Source organism: Larus michahellis, chromosome 1, assembly GCF_964199755.1.
Source record: "Larus michahellis chromosome 1, bLarMic1.1, whole genome shotgun sequence".
In the NCBI taxonomy this organism is placed as follows: Eukaryota; Metazoa; Chordata; class Aves; order Charadriiformes; family Laridae; genus Larus; species Larus michahellis.
Window position 1 is genome coordinate 27,227,157 of NC_133896.1, and position 18,237 is coordinate 27,245,393.

The 18,237-nt window shown below is 40.3% G+C and overlaps 1 protein-coding gene across 1 annotated transcript; it reads right to left on the reverse strand.

Annotated features, from left to right (window-relative positions):
* Positions 1-1,279: 1,279 nt before the first annotated feature.
* Positions 1,280-6,692, reverse strand: LSM8 (LSM8 homolog, U6 small nuclear RNA associated). The gene is made up of 4 exons (XM_074601477.1): positions 6,512-6,692; positions 5,403-5,443; positions 4,742-4,869; positions 1,280-1,534 (listed from the first exon to the last, which is right to left on the reverse strand). The coding sequence occupies exons 1-4, from the start codon at positions 6,540-6,542 to the stop codon at positions 1,444-1,446; spliced, it is 291 nt and encodes a 96-aa protein (XP_074457578.1). The 5' UTR covers positions 6,543-6,692; the 3' UTR covers positions 1,280-1,443.
* Positions 6,693-18,237: the final 11,545 nt, after the last annotated feature.

The window sequence follows — 18,237 nt, forward strand, 5'->3', positions numbered from 1 at the left end:
TTGACATAATTAATTATAGCCAGACTTCACTGACTTTCAGTAATTACAGAAAAACCCTGATTTGTCTTATTCAATGTCTGCTCAGCAATTCCCTGCAGAAGTGTGGACAGAAAACTGCAAGACATTACTTTTACTAGGTCACAAGATGGATAAAGGCAAAAAAGGTTTGCTGGGCTTCACGTGCTCCACCAAGAACAATCTCAGAAAACAAGCTGGAAGCTGCAAGAATTGAGACAGATTTCATGGGAACAAATACCTTCAGTTCAATGTACTTTGTTTCCAATCAGCATACTTGCAATGAAAAACATCAAATCCCACTTAATATTAAAGTCAGTATTAAAAAAACAAATATTTCAACAGCACACTTATATATGGGGCCTGTTGGCACACTAGAGGACAAGGAAAACAGCTTTGTCCAATAGTACCAACTCCCCCTTGCTGCCACCAAGGCAGTATTTCTGCTGGGTAGTAAATAGGATGTGGCCTATAACACAGGATACCACACAGAGCTTGTCCCACTTAGTTTGTCAGTGGCTGATAAGGAGAGGCCTATTATGGTTACATGTGATCCTGATGTTCAAAAGTACGGCAAATTTAATTTAAAAGAAATAATTTCTCTATCTAAAGTACTCCTGTGTCTTCTGAACTACTCTAGCAAGACAATGGTTACACATTAGCAAACACACAATTCTCTTTCTATAACCCCTACACAAATTTTGAGCAACTTGACAGCTGCTGAGAGAAGCTAGAGAATGAGTTGGTCTGGAACTTAATGGGCTTCAAATAAATGTGTATATTTGGTTTAGGTTCTGTGTTCCTGCTCAAAAGTCTGTCTTTCTCCAATTTAATTTGTTTACAAGCATTAAGGCACTAAGAACTCCTGCACCTCCAGTGTAGTCTTGGGGACTTAGAGAACAATGTTTGATAAAAAACAAAAAAAAACCCTATTACATGCATAAGTCATTAATTTGACTGTGAAAGCTTTTAACATTCTTGCTTTCTACACTACACAAAAAACCCCCACAAAAAACAGTTTTCTACTTACAGCCAGAATTACATTTAGAGATGGTTAAATTGACTGTTACGCAATCTACCTCCAAATAATCCTGAGTTAACATAAAAAGCCTTGGTTTATCTTTAGGAAAGAGATCTTATTTTTAAGAACAAGGTATACATACACAATATCAGGACTATCACTGATCTTGCTTGCAATTACCAGTACATAATTTACAGTGGAATTATGCAGCATGAAACCCAAAGGAAATTCAGTGAAAGCGTCTTTAGTAAAATGTAGAAACTTTAATTTACATGCAAAACTACAACATATTCATAATAAAAAACTGGTGACTAAACAAATTAAACACAATTTGTAAAAATTGTCCACATTGTTAAATAGGTCTGTACAACCAAAGATTTACAAAGTCCCTGTGCATTTTCATCTTTTCAATGCACAACTGAGTTTAAAGGTTCTGCTCGAATGTTCCCCAAGTCAAGAGCTGAATCTGTCTCTTCATCAATTTCACCAATGACAGCACTGCAATAAAAAACAGGTTATCAGTTGTTGAAATACCTTGGTACAAATCTAGAAAACCACAAAATTAACTAGTGAACTTTTTTTTTAAGTTGTAGAGCTCTTGTCCTTTGACCTTCAAATTTTGATAGCTATAGGTAGAGTATAAAGGAAGTTTGGTGGGTTTTTTTTAAGTATAGGTTATAAGAACCAAATACTACTGGTCTGTTTTAGGCAGTAAGTTAGCCTCTGAAACAAGAGCTGGAAACCTTTTAGAGAGAAGAGCTTTTCAAGAGTAACATCTAACCACGGCAATTTTTAAGTCCATACGGCATCAGATAAGCAAGACGACTTCCTGCAATCTCCCTAATAAAATATTACTACTTTATCCATCACCTACGCTATGTTAAGACTTAACCTGGACTAAAACACTAGTGTTACCAGTAGAACTTCTTTAAAGAGAAAAGAAGATGAAGGTAACAGAAGTCATACTAGCTCAGGATGGGAACATAAGAGCAAAGAATCTAATCCTTCAGGCATACCCTTCTGTTTACCACTTCAGAGACTTGCCAGCTAGTGGCTGTATCCACAAAATTAATTAACAGCCACCGGAAACTATGCTATATTAATCCACTCAATACCTTTCTGAATACATTTCTGGTTTTTGCGTTTGCAACAATCCTGCTGTAGTGAGTTACACAATTATTTTTTACAGTGTGCAATGAAATACCTTTATATATAACTCATTGTCAGAGTATCTTCCATTTTCAGTAACAGAAAAAACTAGAGGAATTTAAATGAAGTAATTATCTTCCCATCTCCTTCTACTCCTCCTGATTTCACAGCAACCAATAACCACTATAGTCATGCTTTTCCAAACTGAAGAGCCCTTGCCTATTCAGCCTTTCCTTAACAGAAAACATTTCATACCTCTACTTATTCTCACTTGCTGTCTTCATGCATTTTCATACTGCACCCCTCTAAAGGTAGTAGCATACTAGGTGTTTATGCAATGACATGACGATGTCTGCTGGTTTAGCTTTCTTCCTAATATTGTTTCTTCACAGCGAATTGCTATTTACAAAAAAAAAAAAAAAAAAACAAACCAGCCAGGGACGAGGGTGACACTGAGCTTAAGAGTAAGACATCCCAATACAGGTGTCTAGGTTCCAATGACAGTCAGTGGAAACTAAAGAGGAACTTAGCTTGCCCTGACACAGAAATCTGGTCAGCTGAGTAGCTTGCTTAGTTCTATCACTGTCTACATCCTCACTACGTCAGGAGCTCAGACAACACAAATGTAAACTGCTTCTGCCAAGTGAACATTCAAGTATTCACCAGCATAAAACCCCATTTGAAATTTGAGTCCCTTCAGAATTCTCGCATGAAAAAAACTTGATCCTGGATGCTTATTACTATTTCATTTGTTAGCTTTTTTCAAAGTGACACTTCAATTTAAAACACTTCCTTAGATTAAAGATTGCCTATGATATCAAAGCATAAGTTTCTCTTCAGTTCACATCAAGAAATACAGCTTTTTATCAGAGATCTCATTCTCCTAGATGTAAAAGGAACAAACAATATCTGCCACTCCTGATGTCTCTTTGATAGGCTTTCTGCTTCTCACACAGCAAAACAAACACACATGTATTTAAGAGGTTTGGGGGTTTTAACCAGCTTTTCTTCACCACTTTTATTACAGTTTTACACATAACTTTCTAGCACTAATATCTTTTCTGGTTTTCATAATCCACCACACACTTCTAAAACAGAAGTTGTCTTTTTCCTCCTAACAACCTTTATTTGCTTTTGAACCATACTGAGTTTTTCTGATTGATGCTGCATATTCACTGCAAGCTTCTAGCAATGCACAATGGCGCGTCTGGAAGCATTTTATCCCATGACTTCATCTTTTATTTTATTTTTCAAGAGCTTCTCAATTTTCTGAGAGTCCCCTATCTTGAAGTTACTGTTACTTAGCTGTTCTTTCGTTGATCTTCTTCCTATAAGGATGCTGAATTTCAGTATATTAAGAGTTGCATTAATACACAATTATTCCTTCTAACGAATACATTTCTGAGTTAGGTTACAAAAAATAGAATAATTTCAATAAAAGAACGTTTTGAGTGTATTTGAGTAATGAGGCAGCCTGGCATGGTGAAAAAGTGTAGTAGTAAATTATTTGCCTTTCAGACAGATTTGTACTATTTGAATGAAAAGTTACTGGTAGAGTAGCATGCTTAGTCTTACCTTTGTCCATTTATCAATTAATTTATTTTCGCTTAAAAGCTTAAGTCAAAAGTGATGAAAGCCTTCCAAAATGATTCATTTCCTCAATGATATTACATAAACACACCTAGATAAAAATCTAAGTCTTGACATTTCTTTGTACAGAAATATTTGGTAGAATTAGATTAAAATTCCTATCCAGGCTCACATGTTGGTCACTGCAACATGCTCTTTTTCCGGTTGTGATAAAAAGTAATCTCATTTTTTTGTCATCAGTTTCAGAATGCTGCTGCAAAAGTGATCTTTCTAGCAGGCCCACTTACTTAGCAGCCTTCTTTCCACTTCTCTTATAACTCTCACGACTGTTTGGTACATGAGCTACCTTTCTCTGTATTTAATGAGTTTTTACTCTTATTTTGTCAGGGCATTTTTCATCAATTATCAACTCATTCATTCAACCTGTCACTACATCAGCTTCAACAGCTGTTACACTGTCAAGACAGAATCTTCATGGGTTTTACAGTATGAAGTGTTCTCTGTGAAAATCTCATCTAAAAAAAATCCTGTTAGAAGTCAACCTGATATAACAAATTGCTGACTTTTTGCACACAAGTTTTGTCTCATCTTTTGTTCATTCTTCTACCTTTTCCTCCATCGATGGATCCTGCCTTTCACAGACTCACATAAAGAACATCTACGATGCCTCTAGACTCAGCAAAGGAAAATGCTGAGCTTTATACTGACCGTTCCTAGGTCGCTATCAGTACATGAGCTGGTTAATTTACAGCTCAGTAAATCTTAACATGCAATCACTTCTGTAACAGAAACATAGATATTTGCTATTTATATTTAATACACCTCAGCTTTGACAGTACTATCAGTGCTACCCACAAAGATATGAGATGTCTGGGGCCATCAAGATGTATACAGATGCATTACATATATATACACGAACAATAAATTTTTATTAATTTGATTTAAGCAAGAATATGCTATACTTACACGTTATCACCTCTTACAATGTATAATCCCAGCACTACTTGCTCAACTCCTTGTGAAGAACTGAACACTCGTTCGTGGCTTTCATCCAAAATCAAGTTAATGGTTTGATCAAAACCTTTGAGGGTTCCCTGAAAAAACACACAAAAATAAAGCACTCCAATAATGTTTTAAATTTATGATCTTTGCTATGAAGGATATCTTAAACAAGGTGGCAATACTAAGGTACTAGACAACAGATGTCTCTTTAGGTTTTATTGTCAGGATTAAACACAAACAGCTGGAGAATGAAACTCTAAAAGCAATAATCAATTTAAGAAAAGTATTTATATTTACTACTGAGCGTTCATGCTAAAATCTACAGTAATCTTTAGCATTAAAAGAAGTAAAGTTTCCCTTTTACCAACGATGGCCCTCTAGACAACTAATTTTACTATTTCTATGCTATTTTAGTCTTCCTCATACAGAAGTTTCCAGAAAACAAAGAAATAATTAATTAATCAATGAACAGAAAAATTAAGATTCTTGTGGTCAAAACCACTGAAACCATTCTTAGACATGAACATATAAGTGATAATATCCTAGCGTAGTTCTTCACTGCCATGATGGAATTTGGGGGAATATTTAGGGGAGAAAATAAAATTTTAAAAAATACAAGTCTCACCACAATCATTCTTCCATCAGAAGTAATTACTGCAACAGTACCTGATAGTTCATTAAGGAAATGTTTACAGATATCTGAAATAGAACCATTAACATTTTATGAAACATCCATATGTAACGTAAGTTTTAGGAGTCATTAAGAGCCAGAAAAGTCTACCACCATTTCTTTTTTTAAAAAACGCATAGTTCATAGTAACATTTAACAACACAGTATTTTTATGACAATCTGTTTTAAAGTTTCACTTCACCCAATTGTGGGGAGTCATACACAAACATGAACACCACTGAAAGCAGACTAAAGATTTGAGTTCATTTCTCTTCCCATTACTAACCGCACTACCCCAAAATTGAAACAGCATAAACAGTTTTAGAAGCACTTCAAGCTAATTCTTTAAAAACAGCTTAGCAGCAGGGATCCTGAGTTTGGGATCCTACACCCCCTCACTCTGAAGGTCTGACTATCCTGATTTGATGATCATACATACATCATTCTGAATGGTTTTGGGTTAGTATCTTACTGTTTGGAAATAAAATTAAAAATGCCCATAGGTTATTATGGGTACAAAAAACTAAAAAGAAAAGGGTTCCACAAACAGAAACTCACAGCTTTTGAGCAAATGATGTAAAGCTGATAACTAAACACATGTTAAGAGCCATTTAAGGGGCCAGGCCCATTGTGAATCTCATCACAGATCCAAGCAAAAATCAGGTTTACAGCACTGGTGGCTACAGGGGACTTCTGTAAGCCAGCCTTATGTAAAGATAAACCGAATTTGCCAAGCAGGAAGGCCCCAGGCAAGACAACCAGCCGCGGGAGCGGGATGTAGGAGGCCAGAGGCCCTGGCCGACATGCTTTCACAGGCCCTTCAGCAGCCGGCCTAGGGCTGGGCATCTCCTGGCAGCTCACACCTTGCCGGGCCCGCAGGTACCCGATGCCCGCAGCACCCAACCCCGCGCCATGCTGCAGCCGCCCAGCTTTCAGCGGCACCGACCTGCCGGGCCCGCCGCACCCGGCCTCCCCTCACGCCCCCGGGGCGCCAAGCAGAGCGAAGGCCCATTCCCCCGGCCCCGAAGGCTGCCCCGGAACGTTTCCGCCCGACGGAAGGATACGGTTGATGTAATTCTCCAAAGCCGAGGTCATGGCGACGGCTCCCGCGCTTCACTTCTCCTCACTCCCCCGCCGACAACCACCTCCCGCGAGACGGAGACGGAAGCGGCGGCAAGACCTTCACGACCACTTCCGGCGCGCACCAGTGACGCGCAGCCCGGCGCGCAGGCGCGCAGCCCCGCGGGGAAGGTCGTGCTGCGGCTGCGCATGCGCGGAGAGGCCGGCGGCGGCGAGGAGGGGCGGGTGGGCTGTACCAAGTAGCCATCGCCGGGGGTCGCGCGGGGGTGGTGGTGGGAGTGGTTGTTGTTATGCTGCCCCCCCCCTCCCCGCGGCAAATGGCACCATCCATAGAGACGCCTCTCACAGAGCCCCCTTCAGCCGCCATCTTGGTGGGAGGATGTTTGGAGGGGAGAGGGGGAGGCTGTTGCCGTGCCCGGCTTGAGGGTGGATCTTGAAGTCCTCGCTGCCCGGGCGTAGCGACTTCCTTGCTAACGCGGGAGCTGCACACCCCTCCTTTGTTTTCCTGCGGGCCGCCGGTGTGAGGCGGGCAGAAAGGAGGCCTGGCTGGTGCCCCTCCGCCCTGGCTCGAAGCGGGGAGCCTCGAAGCACGGCTGTGGGGTGGGTGCCCGGCGCCAGACTTGCAGTGCTGTCTATTGGAGTCCCAAGCAGAGGCGCTTTCTCTAGGAAATAGTGGGTGTCTGGGTGTGGCTGAGATGAGAGACTTGGGGAAGGTGGCTTTTTGCACCCAGGTCCCACACTGAAATGAGCATAGCAGCAAGCCACCCGCTTGGGCCCTGGCTGTGGTCTACAAGTGAAGAGTTGTGCCATTTTTTAATGGGGAAATGCAATCCAAGCAGAACTATACATCTGTTTAAAAAGATGTGCACTGTTAAGTAAGTGATTATTGTTCTGCAGAAGTTTGGACATGATGTTTACATTAATCTCCTTTTGCCATAATCTCTAAATATGGGAATGGCAAATAGGGATGTCTTGAAGAACTGCTTTTTCATTGTACAACTTTACTTGTCACAAGCATTCTTCCTTTTCCCTTCTGGTGGCCCATTATTTCTTCAGATGGTTCCTGATTATTACTGCCTTCTGTTCCTTCTGGTCAGTCTACATGATGCACACTGTGTTTCCTGAGAGTCCTGTGAAATAGAGGAGTGTATAAAATCTGCTGGATTCAATGGTGGTGCTGGAAGACAATTTTCAGGCATGTAGGGAGCCAGACGTACTTCACACAAGAAGGAGTATCTCGGGAAGATTAAGTTCAGACATTCAGTAATAGAACCAAGTTAAGCTACAAAACTAATCCTGGTGCTTTAGCCATCTTTGTGGGAGATAATATAATCAGTTACTGTGCAACAGGCTTTCAGAAGCATACTGTAATGTGTTGTACATCCAGACATCCTCTGCATTGCAATATATTCAACGTCATGAATGCAGCCCTCTAATGGTATTTAATAATATATCACTGTAGGTGATACCTAAACACATGTATGACCTCTTACAACAGTCTTATCTATCAAGCTTCTCAAAGCAGAAGCTCGATGCTGTTGTTTCAGCACCACTGCTCAAATAGTCTTCATGGAGTCACATTAAAATAAATTTTCTTCCACCTACTTTTTTGACAGTATTGGCTATTTATTGCACTGGATGACAACCTTTTCAGATGGAACTCTGTGTGGGAAATACTCTTTCAAAGTATAAAAATAAAGTGAGCCATTTCCAGTCCAGCATATTATGAAATGAAATGTTATATAAATTCTGGATTGAATATTGTAAGTTCATGACCTTCAGTAGATAGAAAATTAGCTTAGAATATGGAATTCTCCTTTCTGTCACAGTTTTTGGATGACACTGAGAAAATGAATATCTGGGAAGTTTTCCAGTCTGTCAGTGAAAAAAGTGATTGTGATGGGCTTCATAAAATGGTCTGAAATAACATTAGATCCGTGTATGATCAGGAGATTAGATATGCAGAAGCACTGAGAAGACATTCATAGGAGAAAGCTCGCACAAATAATTCTTTGAAAAAAATGTGAGGAAATTAACTTTCAGATTTTTTTTTTTATTATCTTGATTTCCAGGGCTTTCACCTGTAAATTTCATAAATCTTCATACATTGAAATACTGAGAATGCATTTTTAATAACTAGAAGGTACAATCAGGTGTTTGATACAAGCTGAAAATTCAAAGTCATCTACTTTACTCCCAGTTTTGTAAAAGAAACACTGACTAATTCAACAGGGATGAGGTACCAGCCTTTGTTCTCTTTAACTGATGGAATCCTATAAAAAGAAGTCTCAGATCATGTAGCAAAAGATGAAGACACAAATGAGGTCAAACTGACGCTGCTTAAAACATCTCAGTTCTTCATTCCCTGACTTCCACGTGTCTGCCTTTCAACCGTAAAAATATTTTGTTTGTTTGTTGTTTTTTTTTAATTTTACTATATAGGTGCTACTTAGAGTTTAGTACTAATGCAACTTCCTTTTATTTCAATAAAGACTCCAGGGACAAATTGGGAAGAGTTGCAAATCGGAACTTGGTGTCCAGCCCATGGTTTAATTCCCGTGGGGAATACCATTTCTGGACAGCAGAATGCTGTTTTTTCACCCCCTTCCAGTGTGTCAGTTGTTTCCTTTCACATTGTAGCCATCACAACTACAGAGCAAGCAAAATGAAGTTTTTTAAAGACAAATTAGCCAGAAAAAATGGATAGACATTTCCGAGCACCTCTGAAGGTAACTACACTAAAGTAGTCTCTCAGGAATTTGTCTAATGGCTCAGCCTTTATCAAAAACATGACGAGAGATAGATGTCAGAGAACATAAGGTACTTTTGGAATTGGGCATTACATAATGCCTATCCTTTTAAGTTCTTATTATAAAAAGCTTAACAACTGCCACTAAAACTTATACCAGGATTGGAAGTAATTATTGTATATTCCATGTAAGAGGCTGAAGATTTTTTTTTTTTGGTGTGTGGTTTGACATTTTCCTTTTCATACTCTTCCTTCTCTCTATAAGGATAGGCATTTTCAAAGGCCAAGAATATGAGATCATTAGGATACAAGGAGGTAGGATAAAATCTTAAAATACTTGCATGGCAACATTACCTCAATATCCGATCCCCTGAGAATCTCTGATCTACCTGTTTATTTTAACAGTGTCCTTACAAAGCAGCAAAGGACTGTTTTTATTTGATAAGAAGGACTAGGACCCAAAGAGTAGACCCAAAGAGAAGTCAGGTGCCCAGGCTTTTCCAAACTAGGTGCTTAATGGGTGTTAGCACTTTCAATATAAATGAACCCTGAAAAGATAATTTCTGGCTTCATCTATGCAGCTGCGCTCTGCGCTTTCCTGAAGGCAAGCAGCTGTGCCCTTCTTCTCACAGTCCCAATCGAGGTTCAGGCTTCTGTTTGAAGCCACCACTGCTGTTATTCTCTGATTTATTAAACCTCCACATAGGAAGTGGGACACTCTAATCCCTGCATCTTTTTGAGGAGAAAAAAAAAAAAAAAAAAAGATATTGCATGCCTGTCCCCCTCAGTAGCAAGGTTTGGTACACTACGTTATAACCTGGGGCCATAATTTCCCCTTTTGTTGAAGCTGTGGCATGTGCAGAGAAAACATCGGTACTAGAGAGAGAGCACCAAGAGTCTAAAACTGTGGTTAAACGACTTCTCCAGTAGAGGGAAATCTTAGCTTCTGGTTGCTATTACAAGGTCTCTTTCAGTGCAGAAATACAGTGGCATTTTCGATTAAATGAATAAGCAGCCTTGACGGTCGTTTCTCTGTAGCTGGTTAGGATCACTTAAGTCCTAACTTTAGATGTAGAAATTCAGTTCAGTATTAAAGTCTGAGCATGTCACCCTCATCTTCTTTACAGAGAAAAATCATTAGTTTTCTACTATAGGTTGCATTTCCTCTAACGCTGTCCCTGTTTCTCCAATACCTATAAAGCAAGCCTAAGGCTGACACACTCTAGACACGGGCACTTCACAGGTTCACACGTATATTAGGCCAAGCAAATTTTATTCCTCGTGACCATAGTTGCCAATGTAACATTTTTAGGATCAGAAACTTGCAGCTAGGTACCCTTTTGCCTGTTTCTTCCCTTCAGTTGCTGCAGAGCGGCTCGTGAAGACACACTAAATAACAATGTGAGTATATGCTAAATAACTGAATATGAGCATGATGCCCATTAAGCTCTCAATTAACTGAAGAAACAAAACACCTTTTTAAAAAGGCTTTCCCTTTCTTTTACATTGTCTAGACATAGCTTAGTTGCTAATGACATGTACTTCTGTAATTAAAAACAGTTTATTTCTGCAATTGATTCTCCGTACATTGAGGTTGGTGTGGCAAGTATTGCTGTATGTTATGCCTTCCGCAGAATATATAACCAACTAATCACGCCCTGGAGTGTCCCTGCACGCTTTCCTGCTTCCTTGCTTTCTGCCAGGTTAGGAAGGAAACCCTGCGGTAGTAGTTGTAGGGTGTATGTGCAAGGAGTTACTGCGTGTAAACTTGTTATCTAGCCCAGGGCTGGTGGAATGCATGAGTGAACGGTCTGTTGCTGCTGTCACTGTATATTGCTTATCGGTTTTACATCTCCCAAAACGCACTAGCTTCTGGTGGCTTTGCTTGCCTTGGTTATTAAGAAGTAGCCAGGTGTTATAGATCCAGCCATGCTGAAGGGTGAAATGACTGCGGAGTTCTCGCGAGAGGAGAGGCCTGACCAGTTCTGCTGTGCCATGGCATGTCAAGCCATGTCCCTGTCAGATCAGATGGAGAAACGTTCAAGACCTACTCCTCAGGCTTCCTTGAAAGCTGAAACTCTAATGTGATCACCTGACTGTTGGAATGGCAGCTATAAGAAATTTCGTGTAACAAAACCCCCAGAATTGGTAACATCTGTCAGCCTGCTCCACAAGAATTGGATCCCCTGGTTGCTGCTCAAGAAAAAGTAGTGCCTGAGGTAGGGAATAATGGAGTGGTACGTACTGAAGAAGAAGAATCAGACAGTACATACTCCGGAAGAGAACTAAGCACCCCCAAATCGCACACATTTCATTTACTTAATCCTTCCTACAGCCTTTCTCATACTTTCTGGGACTCAAAGATTTAAATCTCTCTGATTTTTACCTACCTTCCCAGAATGTCACTCCGTAAAAAGAGCCTCGCGCTTTAGCTCATCTTTAGTTTATACACACCCAAGCTAACTAAACACGATTGATTTCTGTTTATGTATTCAGGAAAAACAGAAACATCCCTTCACCTCTGCTTTGTTCCTCTGGGTCTGTGGAGACTCAAGGGATCCGTTATCAGCAACGCAAGGACACAGATTTTATCTAGTAGCTCCAGAAAAGTAGAAAGGTCTCACTCCCCTCATGCATGACTAGCTGCAGTCTAAGTTGAGATGTGTTTCGTGTAGTATATTATTATATAAAATGACAGGGGTTTGCAATGAAACAACTGGAAAATATAAAAGTTTAACAGTTTGAAAATTGCTTGTAGACTCTGAATATAAGTTACAATGCATTGGAAACAAATCTGTTGCATGAGTAGTCCCAAGTGCTTTTTATTTATCTTTAGAAACTCAGTGTTAACAAACACCTGATGTAGATTTTGTTTGTTATGATAGCAACTGCTGCTATCATGGGAAACATTACAAAAAACCTAATTTTACTCAAAGAGCTCCTTTATATGAGAAAGTGTATATTTTTTCCAGCAATTTTTGCTAAAATGTGCAAAATACGATAGCGATTTTAATGACTACATCCCTATTTTAAGTGTTAGCATAAAAAATAACATGCATGTTTCTGTTTGCAGGAAAACAAACTGTTTTCCATTTTCCTCTTTCTTTTTTTTTTTTTTTTTTACCATAAGAAACTGAAAACAGCTGTAGAAGTGTAGTACCATTATCCTTTTAGATAATAATTCTAGGGGATGTTATGAACTATTGGTAGGAAAAATGTCATTGCTAATGGGTCGTGTACCTGCAACTACAGAATTACAAAGCAAATGGATTCTTGTTTTCAGCTGCTCTAAGTAGAGTGTTAAGACATTTCTGTTGTACATAAAATGAATAATAAGCTTCGTGTAACTGACATTTACTAGCATGTCAGGTTCATCATTTTTTACAGTAATAGTTGAAATTGCAATTGCTAAATTGCTCTCATGAAGCAGGCTTTTCATTCTAATAGATTCCCTACTTCTCAAAGTATAATTCATCTTCCTGTAAAAGCACTGATCCTAATCTTTAGCCTGTGTTAAGATGACTAGATCTTCCAGTTTTAAATATAAGGTCCTTTATCTTAATACTCTCTGCAGGGATGCCCATTTGACCCTGTTCCACTTCTTGTTTCATTTTGCTCTGCAGCACACGATCACCGTGTAAAAGGAATAGCGCATGGTCAAAGGGCTCTTTTCAGAGGTGACTTACACGCTGCCTGCTGCCAGGTGTAATGTAGATTGCACTAAAAAATCAATATAATTCTGCTTTATAACTTACATGGCATCATTATTTTGTGAAGTAGGTTATTCGTTGTACCACAGAGCAATCTTTTGGCACCAGAGCCTTTAAAGCAATTGCAGAAGCGGAGACAGAATATACTGTCCTGCCCAGAAGAGGTGCCAAAATCTTTCCTGTTAGAAACATGTCAATGAAAGATGATCAACAGGAGAGGAAGACAAACAGGAGAATCTGCCTTTCCTTTAACAGGCACTGCACTGTGTTTTGTCTAATAGAAGGCATAAGACCAAAGGGCAAGGAGGAGGCCATTTTTTGTAATCAATAGGCTATGCTGTGAAAGGCAAAACTTGAAGAACAAGCAAACAGAATTGCACCAACAACAGCAATAAAGAGAGGGGACACATGAGGATGGCCGATGCTATGCTTTCTTCACAGCCTTGAAGAGGGCTGTCTGTTTTGTCGTTATCTCTAGCCTAGGATTTTGCAAGCTACTGCACCAACTGGATATTTTCTCTTACAGCCCCCAGAATCTCCTTGATAATTGCAACTGGCATCTTCATTTACCATCAGAGCATGTGTTAGCTCTTTCACTGGGTACTTTCAGGTACTCTCGTCACATCCTCTGGTTCGTATTTCTGCTGGCACTCTAGATTCCTTCTAACGATGAGTCTTTTTAGCTGTTAGTGTTCTGATACCAAGGTCAGTCAACTTATGGGGAGAAGAAATAGCTTTGGTGAGCTTGTTCCAGCTGTGGTAGCTCATGATTCACTCAGGCAGGCAGCTGGCACCAACACTGGGCTCAGCATTGAGGCCCTTGGTGCGAAGAAGGTAACGGTTTATCCTGCACCCTGGAATCTGGGCTGCAGCCAGCAAAAGAGTGTCTGGAGGGGAGGGAGGGATCGCGATCATAGAGATTAATAGGAGTAAGAATGATTGGCAGCAAAAGAAAGTCTTTCTGTTGACTTAGTGCTTGCACTGTTGGTCTAAATTGGGGAACACCTTTGTAAAGAAAAAAAACGCAGGGCTTTGGGTCATGACAAGATGTATTCCTTGTTTGAAGAGGTATCCCCACGGGTGAAGCTTTTCGTTTGAGGCAGATGTACCTCACAGCAAGAAGTTGCATTGTGTTCACAGGGGTTTTTTTTCCTTTAAATCTCAGACAAAATTTCGTCTCCTTAGATTAACAGATCATGTGTTCAAGGCCTAGTTGCCGCTCTGGAGTGATGAATGTCTCAGAGAAACTCATGCCCTGAAATTTCTGGGCTATTTGGATGGGTACATCCAATGCCTGAAAGTGCAAGTTAGTTGTGTAACTCTATAGTGCTCTAGTAGTTGGGAGGGGAATGATAAAAGGCATTGAGAAATGTCCTTCTGTTGGAGTGCGTGCTTGCCTGACTGTGGTGTAGAAGGGTTACCGTCACTCCACCGTATCTCACATGGGAGAAGAGCAGTGTCCTGGAGAGCACAATGCTAACCATTAGTAACTGCTGCCTTTTCATTATCAACCACTATGCTATTGCATTATTGATTAATGCTGTTGAAAGCCATTCCTGCTGGTCCCTTATGTTCTTACTGAAAACCACTTAACATATCAGCTACATCTAACTGAATAGCAAGAGGAATGAGTGAAGTGTCATTCATAAGCACTACCTCCCTTTACAGTCATTGGCAAAAATATGTATGTCATTGAATATTCAAACCATCCTGAAAGCACCAAATTTCCAAATATAATGCTATTTTTTTATATTTTACTCAAGTTGTGCTAGATATGCTGCGACTACTAGTGTTCTGGAGACTTGCATGCTGCACTCACTGTAGGGACTAAAAGTGTTCTGTACATCTTGGTTAAGCATTGCCATATCTCAGGATGATTGGTATATATTATTCTAATTATTTACTGAATCTGTAAGTTGAATCACAGACATTCACTGAAATAGCAGAATTTCTTTTGAAGTCAGTGGTGGAACTGTAAATAGAAGTTAGCTAATTTTTAGATTCTGGTATTCCAATGACACCAGAAGGCATCAGTCAACATTAGGGCCTGATTATGCTAAACCCTCTATATGAGCATGGGAAGAGAGACAAAAAGTCTTGGCTACAAGGAATTTAGACAGTGAATAGCCACGAGAAAGTGTAGAAGGAAGGAGGTATTAATGTCTCCATCTTACAGACAGTATGCAAAGAAAGGTGATTTGCCTAAGGCTGCTGTGTACCACCAGTAGAAACCAAATTTGGATTTCTGAACTATAGGCAATTTTTCATAGTTTATTTTACAACACCCTTTTGGTTCTTGAGGAAGGTTCCTTTGCTTCTCACCTCCGCATGTAATTTGATACAGAGCATGTATGAGCATTCCCCATCTTGCCCCTTCTCTTCTCCTTCCCAGAGACTCCAATACTTTACTAATCACCTTCATTCTCTTTCAGCCTTAGGAGGAGAATTTCCAGAGTGGGATATGGACCGCAGTATGCCACACATGACGTAAAGCACTGTTATCATCTGCCTCACCTGCTTGTCTGTCTTTTAAATTAAAAAAAAAGAAGAGAGAAAGAGAAAAATAAAGAATTAAATACATCTGAAAGAAGATCATTAGAATGGAAATAATATTCATTGCCATTGCTGATGACACTGACATGACATATTACAGTGTTTATATATATTTCAAAAAATGGTCTGTCTTCTTTTATGTCAGATAAGTGATGAGGCAGGTGTGTCTCCTAGGCAAAACAGGCCGCTGCAAATCGAAGCACAGTATCAAGATAAGACTGTCATTGTGCAAGTCGCTGCTGCCCCGAAGCTAATGTGCACAATCTGTTTTCGCAAGTGCTTTCATATTTTTGTTCTTTATTATGAACATATACAGCACAGAAATGTTTTTAGTATTGGCTGACTCTGGTATTTTGTAGTCACGATTGTGGTATTTAAACAGGAGGTGATCTGTTCTGCACATGGAAAAGGGGCTGTGTTATAGAGGAAATAATTTTTAAAAATGTTGCTATTTTTTGGCAAGAGGGTGTTATGATTATTTTTCAAAGAATATACCTAGTGTTCATTATGTTCATGTACAAACCCATGGTGATTTAAATCTGATTTTTAGTCTGTACCTAGGGAGCATTATCATTGTGTTAGAAATGCAAGTATGACATTAAATTGGAAAGCTCTTACATATATATAGTCTCATCTATTTCTTCTCTAGCTGCTGTATAATATTGCTCCCCAATTTCAGCCTAAGAGCTGTGATTACTTAGATGAAATGAACAATGTCACTTGAATAGCAACTATTGTAAATAAAGGAGATCTTTTTATAAAACTTCATCATATTGTTAATATCCAAAATGCGTTTATTGTGATAAAGAAGCGCATTGCCCTCGGTTAAGAAAATCCCTTTCAAAGAGTGTGCCTGGCAGTGATTTTTGAAATGCATTTCCAGACTTTCTGAAAATCTTGAAATACAAGCGTGACATGATTGTATTATGAAAATGTGTTTGGTGACGGACACGTAATTATCTTCAGTTTCCAGACGAAGCAGAGCTGGTAACTTATCTCCAGTCACTGCTAGCAAATTTGTTTAGACACTTATTGAATGCAGGCTTTTTTTATCTGCTGCACCACTCTTGCACAGAGAGAAGTTGTTTTTTCAGGAGGCATTGTGTCCAGGATATACATATCTAGATGAAAGTTGTCTCAAGGTAGGAAAAGCTCCTGAAACACGTATCCCTTACATCTCAGGGTTATCATTTTTCCAGGAAAATACTCAGCTTTAAAAACTGTATGTCACGGCACCATGTGTGTACATATTGCAACACACAATGCCAAGTATAATGCCAGGTTTTCTGAAGCAGGTCTGTTTTTTAGTTTCAAGCATTGTTGTGCCGAATTGATGATTAATCAGTAATGTTCCAGCTGAACAAAGCCTCAGTTCAGAAGGGTACAATTGCTGCTCTGGGTTTAGACATTGTCCAGCAAGGGGCCTCTATACAGTGCGAGGATTCCAAAGGCAAATGTTTGAACATAGAAATAAAAAGAGCATGGAGGAAGCTGGCAACAAGATTATGCCAGCTAATTCTCTAATAAACAGGTTTTGAACAATGCTAGTGCATTGGATTTAGGGGATGGGTGGGTTAAAACCCTGGCGTATTGTTTCATATTGGGTATTTTTTTCTCATGCATGTCTTTACCATTTTTCCTTCTACATGGTCACCACGGAATGCAAAGCAAGCTATCGCTGTGTGTCAGGTGCAAGCAAGATCCAAGAGCTCTAGAGCAGCTGAGAACATGGATACAGCATCTTGGGTGTTGAGATGACTCTATACTGGCAGAGGAATCTGTAAGGGACATTTCCTGCTGAGTTTTGTCAGGATGCGGGTCTGCTGTGTTACACAGAGAGAAAGTGTTGTCTGGAAGATGGGAGTGTGTCTCTGTAGCACCTCACAGACTGAGGAGGGTCCCTGCCTGGGAGTACCAGACACATTATGTGTTACTGGGGAAGATAATTTGGGGATTGCGCAAAACTTATCATAAAATGTTTAGGGGAGAGAACTACAAGCAGGGAAAGGGAGGGATAGAGGTGGCTGGGGAGGAAAAATCTTGGGAAAACAGAGAAATAAGGGGCTAAAAGGGGGCAGTTGAATGTAAACAGGCAGCTGGTCAGTAGGCATGTGTGGCCATGCTCTGCGCTTGATCAGCACAGTCTCTCCTGTCTTCTAATTAAACCCCATTTTTGTTTTCCTGGGTGCAGGGCTCTCTTCTGTGTGTATGGAGGTCTGAGAGTCCAGCAACTGGAGTGGGACCACGGGATCACAAGGGCCCCTGTCTCTGTGGTGGAGCATGGCAGCTGGAGTGGGTCAGGGTATATAAGTCAGTGTGTGATCACTCCTGAATATCAGCCTGGGCTTGCAAAGTAGCTGAAGTGACCTGAGAGCCAGGTGTGCGGACATGTCTCTGAGAGTGAGACAACTGGAGGAGCTGGCTGCGGGAGGGAGTAGGGGTCCCGGGCACGTGGCAGAGACCACGTAGGGTCTAGGGTTGACTGAAAGAGCAGGCATGTGTCCATGTATGTTTATGTGTGTGTGCGCGCCTCTCTCTCTCTCTCTTTCTCTCTCTCTATATGCGTGAGGCAAGTGAGGACCCAGGGCCAGCTACTGGAGGGACTGAGTGTCAAAGCCCAGGTACTGAAGGCAGCTAAAGCTAAGTCTTCACATTTTTCTTGGCAATTTACATCTGTGCAGGATAGGCCTCATTCTGA